General features: G+C 48.3%; 3 protein-coding genes across 5 annotated transcripts in view; 1 reads left to right on the top strand and 2 right to left on the bottom strand.

Annotated features, from left to right (window-relative positions):
• Window positions 1–1,381: 1,381 nt before the first annotated feature.
• LOC106119197 (glucose dehydrogenase [FAD, quinone]-like) lies at window positions 1,382–5,681 on the bottom strand. Of its 3 annotated transcripts, none has more exons than XM_013314103.1 (4): window positions 5,184–5,681; window positions 3,914–4,015; window positions 3,690–3,823; window positions 1,382–3,615 (listed from the first exon to the last, which is right to left on the bottom strand). In XM_013314103.1, exons 2-4 carry the CDS (start codon window positions 4,005–4,007, stop codon window positions 2,101–2,103), a joined length of 1,743 nt encoding a protein of 580 aa, XP_013169557.1. In that variant the 5' UTR covers window positions 4,008–4,015; window positions 5,184–5,681; the 3' UTR covers window positions 1,382–2,100. The 3 variants fall into 3 exon arrangements, with proteins under 3 accessions (XP_013169557.1, XP_013169558.1, XP_013169559.1); XM_013314104.1 differs by lacking the exon at window positions 5,184–5,681 and adding an exon at window positions 5,094–5,169; XM_013314105.1 differs by lacking the exon at window positions 5,184–5,681 and having other exon boundaries at window positions 1,382–3,608; window positions 3,690–3,982.
• A 1,540-nt stretch (window positions 5,682–7,221) lies between these two features.
• Window positions 7,222–9,284, bottom strand: LOC106118800 (glucose dehydrogenase [FAD, quinone]-like). The gene is made up of 3 exons (XM_013313546.1): window positions 9,233–9,284; window positions 8,898–9,031; window positions 7,222–8,813 (listed from the first exon to the last, which is right to left on the bottom strand). The coding sequence occupies exons 1-3, from the start codon at window positions 9,282–9,284 to the stop codon at window positions 7,311–7,313; spliced, it is 1,689 nt and encodes a 562-aa protein (XP_013169000.1). The 3' UTR covers window positions 7,222–7,310.
• A 4,401-nt stretch (window positions 9,285–13,685) lies between these two features.
• gig (TSC complex subunit tuberin) overlaps window positions 13,686–24,639 on the top strand; it is an 11,614-nt gene continuing 660 nt past the window's right edge. The window contains exons 1-37 of the mRNA XM_013313545.1: window positions 13,686–13,989; window positions 14,079–14,215; window positions 14,894–15,151; window positions 15,307–15,443; window positions 15,545–15,719; window positions 15,792–16,007; window positions 16,094–16,241; window positions 16,309–16,787; window positions 16,864–17,094; window positions 17,205–17,414; window positions 17,479–17,664; window positions 17,748–17,928; window positions 18,019–18,174; window positions 18,248–18,444; window positions 18,529–18,645; window positions 18,826–18,986; window positions 19,070–19,195; window positions 19,363–19,465; window positions 19,552–19,649; window positions 20,216–20,317; window positions 20,763–20,856; window positions 20,939–21,082; window positions 21,162–21,293; window positions 21,451–21,527; window positions 21,666–21,758; window positions 21,843–21,939; window positions 22,029–22,180; window positions 22,298–22,557; window positions 22,627–22,679; window positions 22,775–22,959; window positions 23,167–23,273; window positions 23,362–23,477; window positions 23,609–23,685; window positions 23,748–23,883; window positions 23,953–24,093; window positions 24,183–24,359; window positions 24,455–24,618. Of these exons, the coding sequence (XP_013168999.1) occupies window positions 13,917–13,989; window positions 14,079–14,215; window positions 14,894–15,151; window positions 15,307–15,443; window positions 15,545–15,719; window positions 15,792–16,007; window positions 16,094–16,241; window positions 16,309–16,787; window positions 16,864–17,094; window positions 17,205–17,414; window positions 17,479–17,664; window positions 17,748–17,928; window positions 18,019–18,174; window positions 18,248–18,444; window positions 18,529–18,645; window positions 18,826–18,986; window positions 19,070–19,195; window positions 19,363–19,465; window positions 19,552–19,649; window positions 20,216–20,317; window positions 20,763–20,856; window positions 20,939–21,082; window positions 21,162–21,293; window positions 21,451–21,527; window positions 21,666–21,758; window positions 21,843–21,939; window positions 22,029–22,180; window positions 22,298–22,557; window positions 22,627–22,679; window positions 22,775–22,959; window positions 23,167–23,273; window positions 23,362–23,477; window positions 23,609–23,685; window positions 23,748–23,883; window positions 23,953–24,093; window positions 24,183–24,359; window positions 24,455–24,618 (5,696 nt within the window). The 5' untranslated portion in view covers window positions 13,686–13,916. The remainder of the gene's footprint in view (window positions 13,990–14,078; window positions 14,216–14,893; window positions 15,152–15,306; window positions 15,444–15,544; window positions 15,720–15,791; window positions 16,008–16,093; window positions 16,242–16,308; window positions 16,788–16,863; window positions 17,095–17,204; window positions 17,415–17,478; window positions 17,665–17,747; window positions 17,929–18,018; window positions 18,175–18,247; window positions 18,445–18,528; window positions 18,646–18,825; window positions 18,987–19,069; window positions 19,196–19,362; window positions 19,466–19,551; window positions 19,650–20,215; window positions 20,318–20,762; window positions 20,857–20,938; window positions 21,083–21,161; window positions 21,294–21,450; window positions 21,528–21,665; window positions 21,759–21,842; window positions 21,940–22,028; window positions 22,181–22,297; window positions 22,558–22,626; window positions 22,680–22,774; window positions 22,960–23,166; window positions 23,274–23,361; window positions 23,478–23,608; window positions 23,686–23,747; window positions 23,884–23,952; window positions 24,094–24,182; window positions 24,360–24,454; window positions 24,619–24,639) is intronic.

Below are 24,639 nucleotides of genomic sequence, written 5' to 3'. Positions count from 1 at the left end.
GCAACTGAGAAACTTGGCGTCGGGTTCTTATTTATTGTTGCAGAAACACTTAAATAAAACTAAAGGAAAAATATTGAACATTGTTTAGTTGTGTTAAACGTACCGAGGATATTATTTTGTACATTTGTTCGAATTAATTAAGATAATGAGCGAAGTGAGTATTTAAATTGAATTTTAATTGTATTTAAAAAACAAAGTACACATTTACCATTTAAACTGAAGGTACAGACAGTCGTTAAAAAACGTGATAAGATCAAGATTTACGTAATCGAAAAGTTCCAGTAAATACGTTTTTGTTGTATAGGTACATGACTCACTCAAGTACGCATTTAAACTGTATGCTAGTAATTAAAATATTTTCAGCTTTTTACAAACGAACGGTTAAAAGAATTACTTAGAAAAGGTTTGACCTTAAAAAAGGCTTTACAATTAAAGCATTGAAATAAACGTATTAAAGATATTTCTTTCGGTTAATATTATATCGTCGGTTATATTAAAATACTTTGAAATGTATGTAAACCGATACCACGAACAAAATACTTGAATACGTTTGCGAAAAGCAATTTCCTTTCCTAATACTATGTTATATTTATTCATAAATTCCGTTGTTGCACTTTTCTCAGTCACAACTTAATTGAAATTCCACACAAATTGTGGCTTCTCAGTTATTGCTTGCTAACTCGGAGACAACTGCGAATTTAGATTTTCAAAAACTTCCTATGAAATAAATGATTTACAAACAAATATTATCATTAGTATAGATATTGTGTCTTCCGAGGTTTTGTAGCGTTATGATTACTCTAGATTTATTTTGTGTTTCAAAAGTACGGCCTAAAAGTGATCAGACGAGCTGCGATACAGTAACAATGGCGACTGTAGCAACGAAGTTACCAAACGATAAACTTATTTACTTGTCTATATTTGCCAAAACTTCTCTTTGTCTGAATTGTTTAAGAGTTATTAATGGGCAACAAGATTAAAATGTGATCAAACACAATGGTCGAGAGCCAACACGTGCGCTAATCTTTGTATAATTTGACACACGAAATAATATGGGTTCACGTTTCATCAATTTACATGCAAATGATATGTTATCAAACAGATAGTAAATGAATTGTAATTAGTGTTGACTAATTACCACGACCAGTGGAAGCAATTCCACGTTCTGTCTGGTGATTGTGTGTGCCGAAGACCTCATTTTAGTCCTCTTTCCCTTCCCATTCATTTCTTAAAAGGAAGAGATGGACTGGTAGAGGATACAAAGTTGCATAGGAAGGGATAATATCAGGTTTGTGTGCGTCCCATCATTTGTTGTTTAAATGCAACGCATCTGCAAATGCGGATGTCACAAACTTCACTACTTTAGCGAATTAAGGTGGCTGTTTATTCGTTTGTTAACTACTACTAATTATACTATTAACAAAAATTTGGTCCCCGAGCCCCGTCGCCTGGCTCGCGGCGTTCGGCACCGCGCTGAATGTAAAGTGCTGGGGTCCGCGGGAGCTGCACAGTAAATCTTTACAGCGCCCTCTGCTGTGTCACCGGTGCACCCGATACATAACTCACTCGAACATTTGCTTTAAAAGAAAATGTGTATAAATTACTTGTATATTTGTTTATACGAGTAGCAAAATATTTTAAAAATCCGTCAAGTAAATAATAATGAGAAAAGATTATTCATGGACACAGTTCTACTTATAATATATTTCTAATCAAAGTTAATGGACAAATAAAGATACATAGATATGCTAGGACTGTCGATAGCAACAACATTTGATATCCCACAATGCTTACAGTTTTGTGCTAAAAACTATTTCTCTTTCAGATTAGAGCTTTGGAACAGTAATTCAAATTTATTTCTAGATGTTTTATGAAACGTATTATAAAAAATTGAATATTCTATTTTATTTACATTTTAATGTATGTATGTATGTCCTAACGTCTCTATCTGTTAGAAAATTATCATTAATCTCGTAAAGCAGCGCTGTTGCTAGCATAAATAATTGGGACAATATGCTATAGGTCTGTTATATACATTACTGTTATATACAGTGCTCGTTGCTTAATTAACTTGTTGTTTAATTAGGGATTACAAAAGTTTTATTTCTTGTAACATAAACGATGTTCCTCTTTTATAAAATCAGCGGCTTTTTCAGCGATCATAAGGACGGGAGCATGCGTGTTGGCTCCAGGCAGCGTGGGCATAACGCTGGCGTCCACCACGCGCAGCCGCCGCACGCCGCGTACGCGCATCCGCGAGTCCGTCACCGAGCCCAGCGCGCACGTGCCCGCGTAGTGGTACATCGTGTTCATCATGCACCGCGCGTGGCACCGCCAGTACTGCCCGCTCCCGACACGCATCCCGCCGCACATCGACAACTTCAAGTCTACTATCATCGCGCCGACGCTTTTGAAGTACGTCGTATTCACGATACGGGCGTGATCTTCTAAATATCTGGCAAGATCGTCTAAGTCGCGCTCATCAGAAAACATCCCCGTATGGATGGCAGGAGGATCCTCAGGGTTCCTGCTGCGCAGCGTCACTCTGCCTCGCGACCTTGGGTGCAGTATGTTCAACGTCGAGAATAGCGTATTCCTTCCTTTGCCGCCGTTACGAAGATTGTGGCAAATGTCGTAATCGTACCAGTAACCGAACGCGCACAAGTTAAATGGAACTTCGGAATCGTGAGGCACGACAAAGTTGACCACCTGGTAGTCGGGGTATGCCTGGCGCTTGTCTAGAGCCACGTAGCCGACGAACGCGGGTAACGGAAATAAGTGTTTGTTAGGCGGCGCGGAGGACGCATTCGATTTATCCATTTTGATCGACATAAAAACCGCTACGTGATCCTGGTAGTTTAATCCGACCGGCAAATTACTTCGAACCGGTATTTTGAGATCCGCCAGGTGCTCCCTGGGCCCGATCCCCGCCAGCATTAACAACTGAGGACTTCTGAAGGCGCCCGCTGACAAAATAACTTCCTTTCTCGCCACTAAACATAAAATGGCTCCATCTTGAGTTTTTACTTTAACTCCCACAGCATTATTGTTCTCATCGAATATGATTTCAGTGACTAAGGTATCCTTGAGAATATATAGATTTTTGCGATGAACAATCGGAGCTAGGAAGGAATACGCCGCGCTCTGCCGCACGCCCTCAGCGATGTTGAACAGCGGGTTAGTGAATCCTAAATGACGATCTCCGTTCACATCCATTAGAACTTCGTGTCCTAGCTCACGAAAGGCCTCCAAAAACTTATGTATTTCCCTTCGATGTTCGCGCGCGACTCCCATGTACCCATGTGTCCCATGATATATTTTGTATGGGGAATTCAGCAAGCCGGGGTCCATGAGCCTTTCACTTTTGATGAAGTAGGGGAGGACCTGCGGCCAGGCCCAGGCGGGGTCAGCAGCGGCGGCCGCCCAGCGCTCGTAGTCCGGCGGTGCGCCACGCACGTACAGCATGTAGTTAAGGCCGCTGCTGCCGCCCAACATGTGCCCGCTCGTCAGGTTGGCGACGCGGTTCCTGTGGCACTGCTGTGCCCTCTCGTCCTTTTCTGACGTATAGTTTTTATCGACTCGACTTCCGGCCATCGTTGGAAACAAGCCTGGAAACTACAAAAACGTCAGTTTAAATAGTAGCAATATATCTTCACCTCACGTCATGCATAGTATTATTGGCTACTAACCATCGACTCATACGGCGGATCTCCCCCGGCTTCGACGACCAACACGGTGGTTCGTTCGTCTTCAGTGAGCCTGTTGGCCAACACGCAGCCGGCGGTGCCGCCGCCGACTACGATGAAGTCAAAGCATTCACCATCTGGTTTTAATTGTCAATTATTCTTAAGCCTTAAACATATCTTTAAGATTTAAATCACACCTTTAATTTATCCAAAATTAGCTTACTGACCATAGACATGAGTACTGCGTCCGTATTGCTCAGAACGGACGAGGTGGGCTGCGGTCAGCAGGTGCACCGCGTGTAGTAGATGCAGCGGGGTCATCGTTCTCACTAGGAACAAATTAAAAACAAATCATGGGCCCATCACTCTGCTTCTTTGAACAAAGGTGTTCAACCCGGCGAGGATGTTCGCGCCTGAGATGCGGGCAACACCACTACCGGTGCGAACCGACGTGCGGTGGCACGAAACGTCACTTGGTCTTCCGCTTTCGACCGCCGATGCATACGCGCAACGATCAATTTGTCTATTTGCAACTCTGTATTTACCGCTTATTAAACCATTACAACCAAATAATTGTGTTTGGCCTAAACACTTACAACTTCTACATGATAAACGATTGTTCATCTATTGTGAAATTACGTTAGCATTGGTTTTTGCTAACACTATTTCACTATTATTCACTATCTACTTAACAATAAACATTAGCAATAACTTCAATTTTAACGGCTTATGTACCTACATAAAAAAAACATAATATAATGTATGTTACAACATCAACATAACCCACACCTCATCCATATTCATATGTACATCAATTACAAATGTACAGTCAGAGCTCTTCGCGATGTTCCACTTACAGTAAAATTTAAATTGCGGGGTAAATAGGAACAAAAATGGTAATTACACAATTTTCTCAATAGCTAATCTATAGCCTTATTGTCAAAGGTTGACTTCTTCTATTATTTATACGGTACTGGACCCAGATCCATATCGGACTCAAGTTTGGTCCGCTTCTCATTGGCAGTTGTCCCAGAAACATCAGCAGGGACCTTGCAGACTGAGTCACCAGGTTCTACCGTCTACATAATCATGAATGTTGTTAATTTGCAGCATGTAATTGACAAAAAGAAATAAGGTGGGCGAAAGTACACAGCCATGGTGTAAACATGGTTGGTGGTGATGCATGTGGTGGTCACGAAACGTGGTTCTGCCTCACAGTGCTTACGTAACTTATAGTACCTATATTAGGTATAAAGGTAATAAATATATTAGGTAATAAATTTCATTATGAATGCAGTAAAAATGGTTATGACTAGTTTTATACACAGTCTAACAAATATTTATTCAGATGAATTTAATTGTTATTTTTTATTGTAATTTATAATAGGATCGGCAATGTCTACTCACCTAACTCAATGGTAAATTACTCGTATATCATTAGAAGCACCGCGTTTGTTACGTTTCCTAATTAAATGATGCTTTTAAAATAATATATACCTTCAGTGTAGTCGATGCCCTAAACAAAATTCAATTAACGATCAACGTTAATAAGTTCTGAGAGAGGGGGCAGGCGGGCGAAGGGCGACGGGCGGCGCGGCGCGGGCTAGCGGCTGCAGCGCAACCTTTGTTATGACAAGTGCATTACGCTCGTCTCGTGTGTGGAAACACCCCAAATACTTGCCAGTCGCTGCTCGCTTCACTTTTAATCGCGAACAAGGTCTTTTTAGGGTTCCGTACCTCATAGGAAAAAAACGGAACCCTTATAGGATCACTTTGTTGTTCGTCTATATTGTTGTCAAGGCTCTTTTACTCAAAAACGCGTGGAACTATCAAGCTGTTATTTATATCAAATACTCAGGTCTGTGTCGCTAGGTGCTGTGAAAAAATAAAACTTCCAAGCCAACCCAATCAAAATCAGATACAACCGTTTATGTCGCAAATTTACGCAAAATTTCGACATTCGCAAGGGAATCAAAACCTACAGGGTATTTCCCGTGATTTCAATCAAAAGAAAAAGCTATTTTGTTATATCACATATTATTTTTTAAAATTATAAAGTTATATATTTTTAACTATGACTCGATTGTAGTGATAAGTGAACTTTTACCTACAGGTTTGTTCGGAACCCTCGGGGCGAGAGTCTGAATCAAACTTGACCGTTTTTTTTCTTTCTAGTATTAAGAAAATCAAAAATCTTGACGGCTCAGCTCGGCAACATCGCAAGATTTTTTTTATATCATAAGGTGGCAAAAGAGCGGTCACCTGATATCGCTGATCTAGCGAAGCGAGCGTTGCCCATAGATACACGCAATTGCATATGCGTTGCCTGCCTTTCATCAAAGAAGGAGGGGATTAACAGAAAGAGAATATTTTCCTTTTCCATACATCCTCTCATCTCGAAAATCCACTTCTCATCCTTTCCTTATAAGAAAAAGGTGGGAAGGGAAAGATAACTAAAATTAGGCCTCTGCTGCCCCACTCATGAGACGAAACGTGGAATTGCTTACACTTAACGCCTGTCGTTATGGTCGTGGTATTGCACCAAGCAAACCGATCAATTCGTGTGAAGATGTTAAAGCGGACTCTACCAATGTTGAATTTGCCGCGCTGAACTCTATTTTAGGTGTAATGGAGACTACAAAGATCCGGTGGCAGGGAATTGCGCGGCGAGCAGCAGAGCTAGAGCTGACGAAAAATTTGACACGAACAATACACACACACACACACACACACACATTAACACCACCAACTAGTTGTAAACAAGGACTAAGACATAAAACTTACAAGATAACTCGATCTGCGATTTGAATAACAAAAAATACCAAGCCACTTCATTTACTATAATATAACATTCGCATTTTACTGCTTAGAATTTTTCTTACTTTCGTAGTTAAATTGAGCCAAATATTTGCATACATGTGTAAATCGTGTGATAATGCAATATAATGATGAATGACATTAACATTGTGTGGAACTGATCACGGAGCTGGAAGGCCCCAGGAACTTCGCAATAAAGCGACACAACCTCATCCAGTTTGGGCTGAATTACGTCGTCTTGACAAATAGTGTAACTGTCTTTTTTATTTATTTCAATTAAAACGAACATCTTACAATTTTTTTTTTGTTTTTATTATTTTTTATTTTCAATACAGCCGCGTTACTTACTTCATTATTTTTGTACTGGTACGGGTACTGATAAGAATTATTGACCTCGATTGCTTCATTGTTTGTGAATGTTTCAGCAGTGCGAACCACATCTCTAGTAACGGTGCCGTAGGAAAAAATCGGAGTTATATTGAGAGAAACACGATTTTTGGAGCGTAAAAATCTTTTTACATCTTTATAACTTAACTGGCTGTCCCCCGCGACTCCGTCCCCGTGGAATTAAAAAAATAATAAGTAGCGTGTGCATTCTTCCAGACTATACCAAACTTTTAAATTTTTTGCAAGATCCGTTAAGCCGTTCCGGAGATGCCTTCAAACAAACATCCATACATCCATCTACACATTCGCAAAAATACAAACATGCAAGTTGTAAGTGCACAAAAAATCTTTATTAGATTCATGTTATCTGTTATCAGTAATCGTTACAACGCAAAAGTTAAATCAATGTTCTTGAGATCATCAACCGAAATGTGCCCGTTTGATGATGTCAGCCGCCTTCTCTGCGATCATGATGACGGGCGCGTTGATGTTGCCGCCCACTGTGGTGGGCATGACGCTGGCGTCCACAACGCGCAGCCGCCGCACGCCGCGCACACGCAGCCGAGAGTCCGTCACCGAGCCCATCGCGCACGTGCCCACGTAGTGGAAGTACGTGTTCATCAAACACAGCACGTAACACCGCCAGTACTCCGCACTTGCAAACTCTGAATTGTTACATTTGGCACAGGCCAAATCGACCAGCTCCGCGTCTACACTACGGAAATACTTTGTGTTTAAAATACGTAAAAAGTTTTGAAGGTAAAGGACCAAGCTATCGACGTCCGCCGGATCGGTCAGCATGCCGGTGTCGATGCGAGCGTCCTCGAACGGATTGGCGCTGCGCAGCGACACCCTGCCGCGGGACTTCGGGTAGATCAGATTCACGGAACTGAACAGCGTGTATCTTCCTTTGACCGCGTCGAAAATCTTTTGACAAATGTCGTAATCGAACCAGAAGTTAAAAGCGCACAGCTGAAGCGTTGCCGTCGAATCGTTGGGCACGATGAAGTTGATGACCTGGTAGTCCGGCCGGGGTGGCCCCGCATCCAGGCTGACATAGCCCGTGAAGGTGGTCAGCGGGAACTCGGTGAGGGGCGGCGCTGCCTGAGATGCGTTCGATCTTTCCATTTTAAATAACAAACTAGCCTGAACGTGATCGTGATAATTGTACCCGACCGGCAAGTCGACGCGCACCGGGATCCTCATTTCATGTAGATGTTTCTTCGGCCCAACTCCAGACAGCATTAATAGCTTGGGACTGTTGATGGCGCCGGCGCAGAGCAGAACTTCCCTTCTGGCTCGGAGGGTCACTTTGGTGCCGTTCGATAGTTGCGCAGTCACTCCGACCGCGTTGTTAAATTCATCGAAAACGATTTTAGTGACGGTGGTGTACTTCAAAACGAAGAGGTTCGGCCTGTTCCTGGCGGCGGCGAGGTAAGTGCAGGCGGTGCTTTGGCGCGCGCCGCCGGCCACTGTCAGCAGCTGTCGCGTGTACCCCACCTGCCGCTCGCCGTTGATGTCGAGAAGAACGTCCTCGCCGAGTTCCTTCACGGCCTCGAAATATTTATCGGTGCTGTTATCATGTTGTCGCGTCACTCCAATGTATCCATCAGTGCCGTGATACACCGCGAACGGAGAGTGCGATATTTCGGGATCCTGTAGTTTTTCTGACTTTATGAAGTAAGGTAACACGCTTCTGTAGCTCCAGCCGGTGTCGTTGGTGAGCTCGGCCCAGTGGTCGTAGTCTTGCCGATTGCCACGCACGTAGATCATGTAGTTGATGCTACTGCCGCCGCCCATCACGTTGCCGCTGGTCAGGTTGGCGACGCGGTTGCGGTGGCATTGCTGCCGCCCGCTCTCGTACTCAGACGTATAGTTTTTGTCTATCCTTGTTCGCGGCGTGTATTGAAATAAGCCAGGGAGCTGTAAAATAGGTATCTTTTATGTCGTCGTCACTTTTAATTAAGTTATCATATATACATTTGGATGTAAATTTCATCAACTTGCCACTGCCTCAACGGGTGGGTCGCCGCCGGTGTCCACGACCAACACCTTGGCCCCGCCGTGCTCCGTCAGCCTGTTCGCTAGCACGGCCCCGGCACTCCCAGCTCCCACTATGATAAAATCGAAGCTGTCGCCATCTGCAAACACAAGCAAAAACCTCATTGTAGGATATATCATACATTCAATTCCTACTTTTAGCTTGCTTATCGACTAAGGATATTTGTTAAATTGTTTGCACATAAATGTGTTGCTGTGAACGGAGTCCCGGGCAACAGCTGGTGTAGCATATAACATATCACATGAATAGGAGATAGTTAATTGTTGCCTCGTCTTGGCACCTTCGAGATACTTGGGTAAGTTATTTTGGAAAATATCTTCTAAGAGATCCATTACCTGTTGCTTCATAAAAACTACTCCTTGTAGCTTTCGCGATAGTCACAATATGTTTATACCTATCATTTAGCGTATACTTGTATATACTATGTATACGCTAAATGACAGGCAAAGCTCAGTCCTAACCTTAAAGCGCCAGTTGAATTTACTGTCGGCTAATTCTATCTATACACAGAGTACCACGGCTTACATCCTGTCTAGTGAAATATATAGGTTAGTGTTTATCATTAGCCATAAGAATACTAACTGCCGACGTGGGCCTAGTCCGTGAAGAGGCAGGAGGCGAGTTGCAGGCCCGAGAGCATCTGCAGCAGGCCCTGCACGTGCTCCGCGCCGCGCACCGCCGCCGGCCCCGCGCCATCAACCGCCCCGAACCCCGAGCCCGCAGCCAGCCTGCACATCGCACCGGACATACATCAAGTCGGAACCGCACAAGTGAAATACTTGTTGCTGTTAAACTCTAATGAACTAATGTACTCGTTGTAAGAATACTACATAATACTTTTAGTATGTAATATGTACCTATATGAAGCAGACATATAGAACCTGTACCTGGCTATCGTTACCAATGTAATCGCAACACATGTTATAAATATGCAAAGATTTGAAATAAGTAATTTAGGCGCAATATAAATAAGTTTTCTAATTATTCATTGTAATTCATTAAAATTCAACATATTGTATATTGAGTGCATATATATGCATATTATCACTTGACAGTAGACTGGTTTTGTTCTATTTATTTTCCTGCAATCGTGTATTATCTTGTTCTACCACTTTTAGGTGTAGTATACTTTTTTCTTCCTACTTATAAGCAAAACATTCTTTAAATCACAAAAAATACAACTAAAACTACCGGAGATATAAAATTTATAACATTACTGATATTAGTAAGATTTGTGTGTGTGTGTGTGCTCGCCTGTGCGCGCCGGCGTGCCGGTTGTTTCATTTCCGCTGTAACGTATAGGCCGTATAAAACCGTTTAATTCCGGCTGTTTGACGAAGGTAGCGGCCGCGGCCTTACTCACCTGCGACAGGACGAGGGTCGCCGTCCCTCCCTCCCCCGCTCTCCCCGCTCTACCACTTGCAACCTCTCAACGTAAGGTTACATTTAGGCGCTAAAGTTTTGTGGCACGTAAATGTAAATTTCTTCTAAAGGGATATCAGGATGCATTTTATGACGATGCATATTACTATTAGGAAGAAAACCCGACACTATTGTGTCGGTCTACTGGCCCCAAACTAGCTTTAGAGAGCCTTTGGCCCCTGAGAGAGGCTCAGGGGCCAAAGAATAGTTTAACTCGTGTATTGTGTTTTTTATGTAATTAAATATGAATTATTAAAAGAAATATTAACAGTTTAGAAAGTTACACTATTAAGTATAGCTTATATCACATTGGATAGCCGAAATGCGTTATGTATTCCTACCAACATTTTCGTTTCTATATTTGCCTACACATGGAAAATACGCCTGAGCAAATATCATCGCACAGGTGTTGAAAGACGACTAACAGAAGCAGCCTGGCGTCCTGCCAGCGCCACCACACACTGGATCTGAGCCACCACTTGCCACTCTCCACCTTTATTTATTACCACATAAACTTCACAATCTATACCTACAAGATTAATATTTTTCATTAATGGACTGGACTTTCATAATTTAAACTTTGGGATTAAATACGAATCGCCTAATAGACGAATGCAATCACTTGTACATTAATGATACTCGTATATATTTAATATATCCTCTCGATTGTCAGAAGTTTTATTAGATAAATGTATTATAATATAGTACATATTAGTGCATACCCTTGACTAGGCCGGTGACAAACTATTGTTGGGGCAAATATAATTATCACTATATATATATATATCTTCATGTTATATGTGTACGTATATCTTATATACTATTGTTATATTTAAACTGTAACAATTTACTATATTTATTAGTCGTGGAATTTTTTCTTGCTTATATGTTAGTAGTAACCTTGTACCTATACACTACAAACACTTTATAAATAATAACAGCTTTAAATATGTATGTTTCTCTATGACCTTGAAACACTTACAGGAGTTTATTATCTTCTACAAATATGAAGGTGTGATGGCTCTCCTGTTAACAGCCATCTTAACTACCATATAGGATATGTATGCAGTTCTTGGATAGCCTGCACAAAAAATTTACTTTACCCTAGTCTATCTTTTTAACGTAGGTCACAAATTATTATATTGCAAGTACCTAAGAGTAGTGGTCCTTTCAAACCGCCTACCTCCTAGGAGGTTCCCTATGTGAGTATTATGTTTTTTTAGCCAACTTCAAACAGAAGGAGATTAACAAATCGTCTGTAGTTTTTTTTTTATTGAACACGTACATATAACAACATAAACATACGTCAGAATATACAATTTCAAATGTATTACGTAGTTATAGAGAAGACATTACACAAGCCCTATAGAAATAATTATAACTAATTAAGCAACAATAAATTACTTACAACAATATAGGTAAAACGTGACTTACTAATATATCGTAAAATATAAAATGCCTGCTTGATTTGAATAGAATAGCAATTAACTGAGAATTTTCACTGCTGAAACATGTATATTGACATATTGCCATCCCTCATATTCATTTTGAAGAAACAAAGACAATAATATGAGTTCAAGCTCCAAACAAAACGTAAAAAAATAAGTTAGCGCTCCATCTACTGCGACACAAAAGAATCAAGACCATCGATTAAAATATTATTAGATGGTAACACCGTACGGGTGGCAGAACGGTACGATTTTATCTACAAAAGAGGTGGCATCATTGGTATGCTCTTGCCATTGGTCGGGGATGATTTGATTCTTTTCAACGGTACGACGCAACGCCTAACGACTCGGCGGGGGGGTCAGTTACTCTGTGGATGCGCGTCAGTTTGCTAACCACCTTGGTTAGCAAATTTGAGAGACAGTTTTTAACCTAACAATATATTACTTTCAAGTTTTTATTAACTACTGTAACTTTTGCTATGTAATAATTAAAATAAAATACACTTTCAAAAGCATAAAAACGTGTTTAAACAAATATTCGGAATGCCCTCTCTTCACGTCCCTTTACGCTCCACTACATCTAAAAATACTATAGTAAATATTATCCCAAGCATATAATGATAACAAAGCAAATAATTTCAGGCATCTCAAAAAATAAGATCCTTTGTCTTTATATATAGCTACATAACACACCGACAAAGAGCATGTAACTACTTCGTATAACGTGTCTATTTAGGACAGTTTTTTTTAATATTATAAGGTGGCAAACGAGCGAGCGGCCACCTGAAATCGCTGAAATAGCGAAGTGACCGTTGCCCATAGACATACGCAATTGCATATGCGTTGCCTACCTTTAATCGACGGAGGAGAGGATGCACAGAGAGAAAATATTTTCCCCTTCCATGCATCCTCTCATTCGGAAAGTCCACTTCCACTTCCTATCCTTTGAGAAAAAGGGTGGGAAGGGAAAGAGGACTAAATTAGGCCTCCGGGACGCACACTCATCATACGAAACGCGGAATTGCTTCCACTTCACGCCTGTCTTCTGTGTGGTCGTGGTATTTCACCGGGCGAGCCGGCGAATTTGTGCGAAGATGTTAAAGCGGGCTCTACCACTGTTAAACAGACAGTTAAGACAGTTGACAATGGCGTGTCTATTTGACAATTCATTAGAGATGGGTTAAGTAAAATCGGTTATGAAAATTTTCGATTTTCGATGGTTATTAACATATAACTTGCAATCGAATATTTCGTAATTACTGTTTTTTAATTTAATTACAGACGAAATAGTTTTTTCTTATACCTTCATTATTCTTCAAAATACATAAAGAAATAAAACATTAAACCAAAAATTGAGTTTTGACAAATAAAAAGCTATATTTTAAAGTTTTTTTTAGTTAATTGTGTGAGATAGCCAAATGTCTGTAATAAGTTAAAAAAGCAATAGAATATCTAAGTCATAGTACTTATTTGTTCGATTACAAGACCGATACTTGATTGTTCATAGTTGTTCGTTGTGCGCGTACAGTCCGACAGTATGACAACTGTGAATTAAGTACACCATTAAAATTCATACAAAAAGTATTTCGATACTTCATAGGCGTGAGTTATCAATCTAATCTATACACTTTTACTATATGAATATAAGGTTCTTTTCGTACTGTGGCTGTAATGTAATGTTATTTTCTTAAACCAAAGTCTCTGTCTATGTACCTAGGTAAGTTTTTTATTTTTTTCTAATACAACTGACCAAAGAGCATATAAAAACCTAAAAAGTAATACTTTCTGTATTTTTTTGTTGCCTTTGGTTTCCTTCTTTGTCTACAGTTCTGCAATGGTCAGTGTTGCTAGTTGCTAGCAAAGAGTTGACCATTAAGGTAGAATTTTTTCCATCGTATCGAACCTATCTGTCAGCTGTACGGAGGGCGAGAGAGGGCTATCAAGCTGTCAAATGGTGAATAGCAAAGCGGTAGTGAGAATATTTTTAACAAATATGTGTTTTTATTTCCAATTTCACACACATAGGTAATCGCTAATCTTAGCCGTAAGCTGTAGTGTAAATAAGAAAGTGGCGAGCGTCAGCGGCGTCCCATTATGAGCTCCAGAGACAGGGACACTAAGTCTTTTCAAGACAAATTGAAAGTGTTTTTTAAAAAGGGAGGTACGGGTACGTATCACCCATTGCTAGCATGCATTTGGAACGCAATAAGTCGTGGGTTTAGCAGATTGAGCTAAAGAGTAGCGTTTGGCAAACAGCGCCGGTAGCAGCGCGCAACGAGCTGTTGGTGGGGCCCGAGCTGGAGCGAGAGCTATCCCCCGAGACGCCGCTGGCCCGCCGGCTGCGCGCCATCCGGGAGGTCGGCGAGAAGGCCCTGCAGATACGGATACAGGAGGTAACACATCTGAGTAACTCTCACACATACCCACATCTTGCTGATGCAATGCTACCAAGTATTTCGTGTTAAATGTCTAGTGCATTTCTTATCACTGTACATTATGTTTTCTTTCTATATTGTAAAAATATTCATGATGACCATACCCCTGTTAATAAAAAAATAATTAATGAGAACATGGAACTTCTTTAACACATATATAATAAATATTATAACACTATCAAAATATAAACAAGTATCATTATCAACCTGTCCTTGTCCCTACAGGTTGTACTACTATCTCTTAAGTCCTTAAGCTTTCATTAGTTGATTTTACTTCTTTCTTACGCATGTTCTCTTTCACAAAATCCATTCATACTTATTTATTTCATTGCTATTAGTGCATAAAGTATGTATAAAGTAAGTAATGGTTTTATTGTACATGTGGAATGTCATATATATGCCAAAAAATTTAGCATTCTTTAAAATGTATGGGGCCGGGCTCAAGAGGACTTCACTCAATTAAATACCAATAAACTTTTATGTCACTCTCACTTGATACAAGATATGCTAACCTGAGAAATACTTATAAAACTATACCTCAGGTTAACACAATATTGGAATTGTCATGAGCGATAATCTCGGTCATGATGATAAATATGAATTCTCCGAAGGCAGGATTGTTTGGTGTTTCTGTAGGGTGGTGTTGAGAAAATTTGGTCGTGTACTCGAGACCTGTTGGAGGAGAGCAATGTGGAAAGCCGGCACGCAGCACTGTGCTTACTACGGCGCCTGGCCGAGGGACAGGATGAGCAGCTGCTGGTGATGCGCACCACGCTGTTCCACTTTCTGCGCGTCACGCACGCCGCCGCCGCGCCGGAGGATGGCCCGCTGCGCTTCCGCCTGCTACACACCCTCACCAACAGCGGAAAAAATATCAACTGCTTCGAGGAACAGGTACAACACAACATATTGTTAAATGTACTATCTTGAGGAATCTTTCAAGTAAAAAAATCACAGACAAATAATAGACATTATAATATGTATAACACACCTGTTCTGACTCAAGAAACATAGGCTAAGTTTCTATTTAATCGTTTTTCATATTCCAGATTGGAGCATTCCTGTTGGAGTGGTTGGCGCAGCTGCAGCAGCCGGCGCAGATCATAGAGTTCCTGCAGCTCATCATCAACGTCGTCAAGTTCAACGCCACCTACTTAGATGAAGATATCGTACATGGCATCGTCAAGTATGTTCTCTACCAATTGCTCATATTATATTTATTGGGAGCAAAATAGTTATGTATGGTTGCATGAAGAAGTAACATTGAGTTGTAACATGTGTGAGCAGCCACGCGTGCTACCTGTGCGTGTACCCGGCGGAGGGCGGCGTGGTGCACGCCTGCCTCTCGCTGCTGGAGGCCGTGCTCTCGTACTCGCTGCTGCCGCGCTCCGCCCTGCCCGCCTTCGTCGCCGCGCTCTGCCGCACCGTCAACCTCGACCAGTACTGCCAGACCAGCTGGAAGGTAACCTCGCGCCGCCCTCACCCTACACCCCACACGCAGCACGCCTTGTAATGCCCGTGTCCCGGTGCGCAGCTGATGCGATGCGTGGTGGGCGCGGACATCGGGCACGCGGCGCTGCAGGAGCTGGTGCACATCCTGCGCAGCAGCGGCGAGGGCGGCGACGGGTGCGCGGTGGACGCGGGCCTCGTGCGCGGCGCCGTCTTCTACATCAACATGGCGCTCTGGGGACCCAAGAAGGTTCACAACATCAAGGTCTCCTTCCTCGCCGTGCTGCCAGCCTTCCTCAAAGTGAGTCATTTACAAACTGAGTAAAGTGATTGGCATCAAATAATTTAATATTTAATGAAATGATGGTATGTTGTCGTCGTTTGCAGGCGCTGAGCGGCGCGCAGGCGGCGGCCGTGGTGGTGTACGAGGTGGTGGTGGCGCTGCAGAGTCTGGTGGCGCGCGTGCCGCACGAGCTGCACGAACCCGCCGCCCACGTGCTGCTGCAGGCCGTGCGCCGCCTCCTGCACCACGACAGTACGTATCCCCCCCACCACCACCCCGCCCCTCCCACCACTACTCTCACTGTGACCGTTTTGCGTAGAGGTCATGGATCCGCCCAACGAGCTGATCCATTCCCGGGTGCACGCGCTGATCTCGTCGCTGGAGGCGCTGCAGGAGGCGGGGCAGTACCGCGGCCCGCCCGGTGACCTGCTCGACCTGCTGGACCACTGCGCGCACGACCGGCCCGAGGCCTCCGCCATGAAGGTGGTGACGGCGCGCGCGGCGCAGCTGACGGGCGAGGCGGCCGGCGCGGCGCTCGCGCTCGCGGACCGCTACCTGCGCTGCGAGCCGCGCCTGCCCGTGCGCCTGCACACGCTGGCCGCGCTGCTCGCCTACATCCGCCGCCACCGCTGCGGACACGGCGAGGAGCTGGCCGAGCGCGTCGGCACCGCGCTGGCCGCCGCCTGCGCCCTCGACGCCGAGGCCGCACTGCGGGCGGCCGCCGCGCGCGCCCTGCCCGAGCTCGCTCGCATGTGCGCCCCCGACGCCTGCACCGACCTCATCGATCTGCTGGAAAAGGTGCTTCCCGCTTGCACGACGCTCCCGCTACTTGTGGAGGGAGATTGTAGTATTTTGACGAGGAGTACGTTCGCAGATACTGAATCGACCGTTCGAGATGTACGTGACGGACGTGCCGATCCCCGCGGAGGCGGACACCAGCGACCTGCGGCTGGCGGCGGGCGGGCTGCTGGAGGTGCTGCAGGAGCAGGCGTTGCGCAGCCCCGGCGCGCTGGCCACGCGCGCGCTGCTCGTGCTGCTCGACCACCTGGATCATCACTACCGCCGCCCGGCGCTCTTCGTGCACCATCCCGACATCAGACTCAAGGTCACCCACCGTGCAGACGCCCACCGTGCCCGCCTGCACACACGCACTGCACCACTTATAAATTTATAATGCGCAATGTGTTTTTCAATGTAAATTTGTAAATTTCACAGATCTTCGACATGCTGTTCGGTCTGCGCGTGAACGCGTTCAACTGCGTGGGGTTCTGCTACGAGGCGAGCGGCGCGGTGGTGTGGGGCGCGGCGGCGGCGGGCCCGGGCGCGCTCCGCCTGCAGCCGCTCTGCTCGCCCTTCCTGCTGGCGGAGCCGCCCGCCGTGCGCGGCCAGCAGCCGCAGCCGCTGCAGCCCAAGGACCTGCCGGCGGTATGTACCCCTCCGCCATCTCTTCGCTTTGTCGCTGCGTCTCGATGCGTTATGTATGGTGCAGGGCGCGTGCGTGTTCCCGGCGGGGCGCACGGCGCGCGCGCTGACGACGGCGCTGAGCAAGGAGAGCGAGTGGGCGGTGCTGGCGCACGTGCTGCGCGCGCTGCCCGGCCTTCTGCAGGCGCGCGCGCTGCTCGTCGGCCGGCGCGCGCACGACCTCGACTTGCTCGCCTCCACGCTGTGCGCCATGGTGAGTGTGAGTGCGTGCTCGTGCTGGTGCTGGTGCCGCGCGCAGTGGGCGCAGTGCTGACCACCGGCGAGGGCGTGTCGCAGGTGTCGGAGCGCAGCCCGGCGTTCGCGGAGGGCGTGCGCGCGGGCGGCGGGCAGAAGCTGTCGCAGTCGGAGCTGCACGCGACGGCGCTGCCCGCGCTGGCCGCGCTCGCCTCCTACCACAGCTTCCTGGAGCCACACACGCAACAGAGGATCATCCGCTGCCTGCTCAGATACGGGATGGGTGAGACTTCCTTGCTGTTCGATTCGTATCGCACTTTCATCTCTTTGAATTGTTGTTTTACCCGTGTATGATAACGTGGTGCGCGCGCAGTGCTCCGACAGGCGCAGCCCTACATCAACGCGCTGACCATCTTCACGCTGGAGACGCGCGAGACGATGGGCAAGATGCTGCCCGAGGTGCTGCTCGACCTCTCCAAGATCTCCGACACGCAGGCCATCGCCAGCCCCATGCTCGAGTTCCTCTCCAGTGAGTGCCCCGCCCTCCGCCCCGCCCTCGGCAGCCAGCAAGCATTACCTGAGTGCGGTGTGCGTGTCCGCAGCGCTGACCCGGCTGCCGCGCGTGTTCGCGTCCTTCGTGGAGGACCAGTACATGTCGGTGTTCGCCATCCTGCTGCCGTACACCAACCCCTCGCGCTACAACCGCTACGTGGTGTCGCTGGCGCACCACGTCATCGCCGCCTGGTTCCTCAAGTGCCGCCTCTCCTACCGCAGGAACTTCGTCAGGTTCATCATTCACGTGAGTCCGCAGTTCGCCGTCACCCCTCGCTTCCGCCGGACCCATTTCTATGTATTTCACGAAACGCTCTTTACGTCCGCGCAGGGCCTGCACAACTACATAATATTGCCGTGCGAGGAGCAGCTGCATTACAAGACCAACAACTTCCAGCAGACGTCAGCCAACGAGGATTCCTCTAACCGTCAACGTAGCTCCAGTCTGGTTAGTCGCAGTCGCGAATCATTATTGCATCATTCCGAGTGTTTGTAGCTGATCCAAAATCAGTATACATCATACAGTACTAAACGTTTGAATGAACTTCAAATAAGCCATGTCATTGAGGATATATGGAGTGTTGCGAGGGTCAAGGGTGAAGTGTAGTCCAGCGCGGCTCTTGTGCAGGGTTCGAAGGCGGTGTCGCGTGCGCCGCTGGCGGGCTCGCGCGCCCCCGCCGTGCCCGCCGCCCCCGCCGCGCCCGCCGCCTTCCACGTCGAGCTCACCGAGACCTGCATCGACCTGCTGGCGCGCTACACCTTCACCCCCTGCGCCGTCAAGCCGCAGAGGTGCGCACCGCCCCCCCGCCCCACCACCTGCACCCCCACCCCCACCTCCGCGCCCGCTCTAACCCGATGTGTCTGTGTGCAAGGAGCGACATGGCCGAGTTCCTGTTCAACGGCGGGCAGTCGACTACGTGGCTCGTGGGCCACAAGCTCGTCACCATCACCACCTCCGGCTGCTTGCAGAACTCCATCAAGCAGGGACTCTGCGAGAGGTCCTCCTTACAACTTTTTATTATAGTTTTTATTATATTCGTCTTTCATGGTAGTCGTTGTGACCTATCCGATTTAATTCAAAAAAGCAATGTTAGTATTAAGTATTCCGATTTATGTATGTAGGAGAGAAACGTAAGATGTGCATAACGTGATGTTGCGTGTGCAGGTGCGCGCTGCTGTGTCGCCACCAGGCGGAGAGCGCGCCCGCTCCGCCCCCGGCCCCGCCCCCGGCCCCCGCAGACACGCCCCACACGCCCCACACGCTGCAGGTACGCCCCCGCTCTGTTACAGTGTGTGTTGTGTTGTGCAGGTACATGTAGTCAGAGTATCCGTATCCGTTCTGTGCTTGCTGCAGGTGCAGGCGAGCGACAACAGTGACCTCAGCCAGCCCTCCTCCGGCAACCACCTCAACGTGCACAACAACCCACACCCACACCCGCCCGAAGTCAAGCGGTGAGACAACATTATGCTGATGCTTTCTTACCGTGCCTGGGATTCCGACTCCAAAATGTTCGTGTCAGGAATCCACGGTCAATGCACTACTTTAAAAGTTAATCGGCTTACTAAAACATATTTATCCTACAAAAACGTAAAATAGTATGCATGATGCAGTCGACCTCGGCTGCATTTGAGAGCTTATTTTGACATTGGCTTTTACCCATCGGATTCAAAATGTTTAAGGCATGCTCCGCGCTCTCTCGCTCTCTCGCTCCCTGTGTGTACGATCAGACGAGATGTCGGTCGGGTGAAGTAAATATTTGGCAAATTGAAGAATTCGGAGAACTGATACGACGGTCGAAGGTATTTAGGTCCTTCGAGTCGAATTAACTTTTCGGCCAACAATAATCTCGTTCATTTGAATAAATATTCAATCAGCAACGAATTCCGCTCGGAGAAGACGCGCCATATTGAATATGTTAGGATAACGGTGAGACAAGTTGTGACATTGTGTTGTGATGCGGCGGTGTGATGCGGCGGTGTGATGCGGCGATGTGATGCGGCGGTGTGATGCGGCACAGCTACAGCAAGCACTCGCTGCAGCACAGCCGCTCCACCGAGACCTCCTGCTCCTCGCTCTCCATCTCGGAAGCGCTGCAGCCGCCCACCGCGCCCGCCTCCAGGTCCGCCCCCCAAGTCTTCACACGCCCCTTCATATCCTCCACACGCCCCCGCCACGCCCTCACACCGCGGCTATAGCGAGTAAAGCTTCGGTACCATTGCTAATTATTTTTCCTCTACCGAAGCATTGGTACATACAAGAAGTTGTCGTCTCTTTCTCTCTCTGATAATATTGTATTAAGATAACGATTATTTTGTACGAAAGTTTCGGCAGAACCAGCGACGACTACATTTGACACGTTGTGATGTGGCGCGCGATCAGGTAACGTCTAGCTTCCGCGCTCACACATTTTCTCATGCAGTTTGTTCACATTTAAATGTGCGCTTCTTCTAAAAGTAAACCTTTTTATTTCTGCATCACTTTTTTTGTACATTTTATAATTTTTTTAGTCTCGAGTTAGTATTTAACTTATCGGTTTCAAATTTATTCGTGTGAATGAATTTCAGACAAAACTCTGCGGAAAACAACAAATCGAACGATTCTATCTTGGAGGCACTGAATCAGTTTTCGCAGCGATTCGAAAAGTCATCAAAGGAAATGGTTAGTAGTTCGTGTGAAGGAGGGTGAGGGGGAGGGGGATGGTGAGGGTGAGTACGGGAGGTGACGATGGCGCTTGTCGCAGGAGCGCGAGACGGGGGAGTGGGCGTCGCGCGCGGGCGAGCTGGCGGCGGCGGGCGCGTGCCCGTGCTGGTGCGGCGGCTGGGCCGAGCTGCACGTGCGCTCCCCCACCGGCGACGTATCCTGGCTGCTGCGTCTGCAGAACCAGGTACCTCTACAACGTTCCCTTGTCTCACACCTAGCGAGTTGCAACGAGCTGACGTGTGCGTGTGTGCGCGTGCCCGCAGATGAGCTGGTCGCAGCTGCAGGAGTGGCCGCTGCAGGACGTGCTGGCACTGCTGACGCCGCCCGCCGCCGCCGGCCCGCTCGACGACCTGCTCGACCACGCCCCGCACACCAACAACACCCACGCCCCCACGGTCACTCTCTTTGTGCATATTTAATATAGTAGTGCGGTACATCTCTCGACTTCAACATTTAACTTGCAATATAAAAACTGACAAATATTTATTTCTGTTCAAAAATTGCATGTACAAATGAGAGTCATAGTTAACGTGGTGGTGTGCGCGTGCGCAGGTCGGGGCGGAGACACGAGCGCGCGGGGAGCCGCGCCCCGCCCCCGCCCCCGCCGCCGCGGACCTGCACAAGTCCAGGTCTGTCCTCATTAGCTTACTACAATCTGTCATATTGTTAAATAAATAGTTCGTCGCAACGATTACAATACTGTATACATTTATACGATTACAATAGTTTAAGCATGTGAAGTGCAATGCGTGCGTGTTTACCGGCAGCTCGGACTCTGTGGTGGCGGGAGAGAGGCGCGCCCCGCTCGCCGCCCCGCTCGCCGCCCCGCCCGCCGCCCCGCTCGGCCCCCAGCCCGCGCGGTACGCACCCCACGCTACTCCTGTGCATCTCTCAACCTCCTGATCTTTTAATAATTGTGATGCAAGCTGTGTTTGTGTGCGCAGCATGAGCACGCAGCCCATCAACATCCCCGGCTCGCCGCAGCGCCAGAGCTCCTCCAGCACCACGGACGACGACGACCTGCTGCTGGTCCTGCCGGAGGTAACGTTCGCTCCGTCGACACGGAGGCCGATTGTTATTTTACAATTCGTTAAAAAAAATAAACACATTTTTTCTTTATTATTTTTTAGAGCAAGTCGCGTCACCCGGTGCGGCGCTCCAACTCCTCGCCCGAAATGTCCTCCTCCTGGAAGCTGAGCGCGCGCGACGAGGACGACCTCGGCCCCGACGCCGATGCCGACGACGCCAACCACATGATCGTGCTGCCGCGCTGCGAGCCCGCGTAACTACACGCCCCCCCCCCACCCCCACCCCCGACATCACCGCACATCATTTTCATATTATAAATACCTTAAATTGTGTGTCTAACATACGCATTTATGTTTTTGTTGTTTGTCAGAACTGCCGCGATGACTTTACACGCGACCAAGAAAGCGGCGAAAAAGAGCGACATGCGCGTGTCGTGCGAGGCCATACCGGAGGAGATCTCCGGCACCTCGCCCCTCGCACAGCCGCCGCAGCACGCTCAGCCCTCGCAGCACGTGCAGCAGCCGCAGCGCGCGCTCGCGCACGTCGACGCCGACGCGCAAGCGCACGGCAACGCTAAAGCGCACGTGCACGCCGCGTACCCGCACCTGATGACCTTGAACTCGGACCCTGGTGGGTGTGGCGCTCGTGTCGCCGATATTGTCGTCTTTCGGAAATGCATAACTCTTGTGATGTGCGCAGGCACGGAGGTCGGCAACGGCGGCGACGTCGGCGCGCACCACCAGCTGCAGAAGGTGAGCGTGAGGGAGGTCTCGTCGTGTGACGTGACGTGAGGTGAGGTGACGTGACGTGACACGAGAGTGAGTGTGTGAGTGTGTGCGTGTTGCAGACGGCGAGCGACGGCACGGTGCCGGAGGGGCGGGGCCGCAGACAGCAGGGGCCGGGCGCCGCGCCGCGCGCCGCCGCGCTCGCCGCCTACGCGTCCGGCGCCCTCGAGCGGGACGAGCTGCCGCCGCTGTCGCGCTCCAAGCGCTCCAACACCATCTCCGTCATGAGCCCCACGCGCCGCCACCGGTCCGCTCTCCGACACTCGTATCCCTCTTCCCTCTTCCCTCTTGCCTCTTCTTCCACAAGTCACCGACAAAAAATATTAAGAATAAAGCTTATGCGGGTGTTGTAAACCCGAATGACGCAGATTTCCGTTACTCTTGAAATATGTCAATATAATGGAATTCTGTTAAGCAGTGAAATGGGAACGTGCGTGCGTGTGCGTGTGCGCAGGGAGGCGGGCTGGCAGCGCACCACCAGCGGCGGCGTGGCGCCCTCCTTCGTGTTCCTGCAGCTCTACCACAATATGAGCACGCACCCCATCTCGCCGCCCGTGCCGGGTGAGTGAGTGAGTGAGTGCGGTGCGTGCGATGCGTGCGATGCGTGCGGTGCGTGCGGTATGATGCAGCGAGTGCGTGCGTGTTGCAGGCGAGGCGGCGGCCGCGCTCAACCCGCTGACGGAGCGGCCGCTCAAGGTGTCGGGCGTGCAGCACGAGCGCACCATCAAGAACCTCGACCTGGTGCCGCCGCTGGAGACATACAAAGTCAGTTTTACGGATCCTTCCCTTTCTCATTTCACATTTTTACTATTTGTCCCTCCGTCAAATTAAAACTGTACCCATATATAATATTGAGGTGATGTGAATTTCTTGTAACAACGTAGGTGTTATTGCAGATCGGTGTGTTGTACGTGGGCCCCGGACAGCAGGACAACGAGGTGGCCATCCTCAGGAACGAGTACGGCAGCGTGAGGTGAGTGGGGCCGGGGCGGGGGCTCGGCGCGAGCGGCAGAGTAAGGTGCGCGTGTGCTGCAGGTACGCGGAGTTCCTGCGGCAGCTGGGCACGCTGGTGCCGCTCGAGGGCTGCGACGAGCCCACGCTCTTCCTCAACCTGGAGAAGGGCGGCAAGGACGGACGCTACGCCTACGTCTGGCACGACGACATCATGCAGGTCTGTCGTGCACCTCGCCCCACCGCCCGCGCCCCACCTCCCCACCGAGTACATTGTTTGCGGTCGCAGGTGCTGTTCCACGTGGCGACGGCGATGCCCTCGTGCGCCAAGGACCCCTCCTGCAACGAGAAGCGCAAGTATATCGGCAACGACTACGTCTCCATCGTGTACAACCACTCCGGCGCAGACTTCAACATACTCACCATCAAGGTCAGGCCCGCCCTTCGCCCCGCCCCGCCCCGCCCCGCCCCGCCATCCACCCAGCGTGCATTTCAAACGTTTGTGTGTGGTGTGCGCAGGGGCAGCTGAACTTCTGCATAGTGCTGGTGGAGCCCATGGAGCACGGCATGAACCGCGTCTTCGTCAAGACGAAGGACGAGCGGCTGCGCAACGAGTTCCTCGCGCACATGGACGCGCACGCCGTCTCCGACGCCAACGTGGCGCTGCTGGCGCGCCAGCTCGCCGTGCACTGCGCGGTCAGACACTTTCTTCTATCGAGTATGTCGCAATACGATCTCCTCGTATCACAATTTTCATGAATATTTGTGTGTGTGTGTGTGTGTGGGAGCAGCTCGCCTCGCTGATCTCGCAGTCGCTCAAGATGGGCGCCGCGCCGTTCGCCTCGAACTCGCTGGAGCGGCTGCGTCTCATCAAGCGGCTGCGGCGGCGCCTCGAGGCGGAGCGACTCGCGGCCGCCGCCTCCGCCCCCGCGCCCTACGCCGCCGCCCCCGACAGGCAGCGCCGCGCCGCCGCCGA

The sequence above is a fragment of the Papilio xuthus genome, unplaced genomic scaffold (assembly GCF_000836235.2).
Source record: "Papilio xuthus unplaced genomic scaffold, Pxut_1.1 DF827542.1, whole genome shotgun sequence".
Lineage (NCBI taxonomy): Eukaryota > Metazoa > Arthropoda > Insecta > Lepidoptera > Papilionidae > Papilio > Papilio xuthus.
The sequence above is the reverse complement of the archived record's forward strand: the minus strand, read 5'-3'. Positions and strand labels throughout refer to the sequence as shown.

Bases quoted from the DNA above. Each gene is read 5' to 3' on its own strand.
- LOC106119197 (XM_013314103.1), bottom strand. From the start codon at position 4,007: ATGACCCCGCTGCATCTACTACACGCGGTGCACCTGCTGACCGCAGCC. The intron at 3,824-3,913 runs GTCAGTAAGCTA...AATTAAAACCAG, and splicing joins ACGCAGTACTCATGTCTATG to ATGGTGAATGCTTTGACTTC. The intron at 3,616-3,689 runs GTTAGTAGCCAA...ACGTTTTTGTAG, and splicing joins ATCCGCCGTATGAGTCGATG to TTTCCAGGCTTGTTTCCAAC.
- LOC106118800 (XM_013313546.1), bottom strand. From the start codon at position 9,284: ATGGATCTCTTAGAAGATATTTTCCAAAATAACTTACCCAAGTATCTC. The intron at 9,032-9,232 runs GTGCCAAGACGA...TTGTGTTTGCAG, and splicing joins CTTACCCAAGTATCTCGAAG to ATGGCGACAGCTTCGATTTT. The intron at 8,814-8,897 runs GCAAGTTGATGA...CCTATTTTACAG, and splicing joins ACCCACCCGTTGAGGCAGTG to CTCCCTGGCTTATTTCAATA.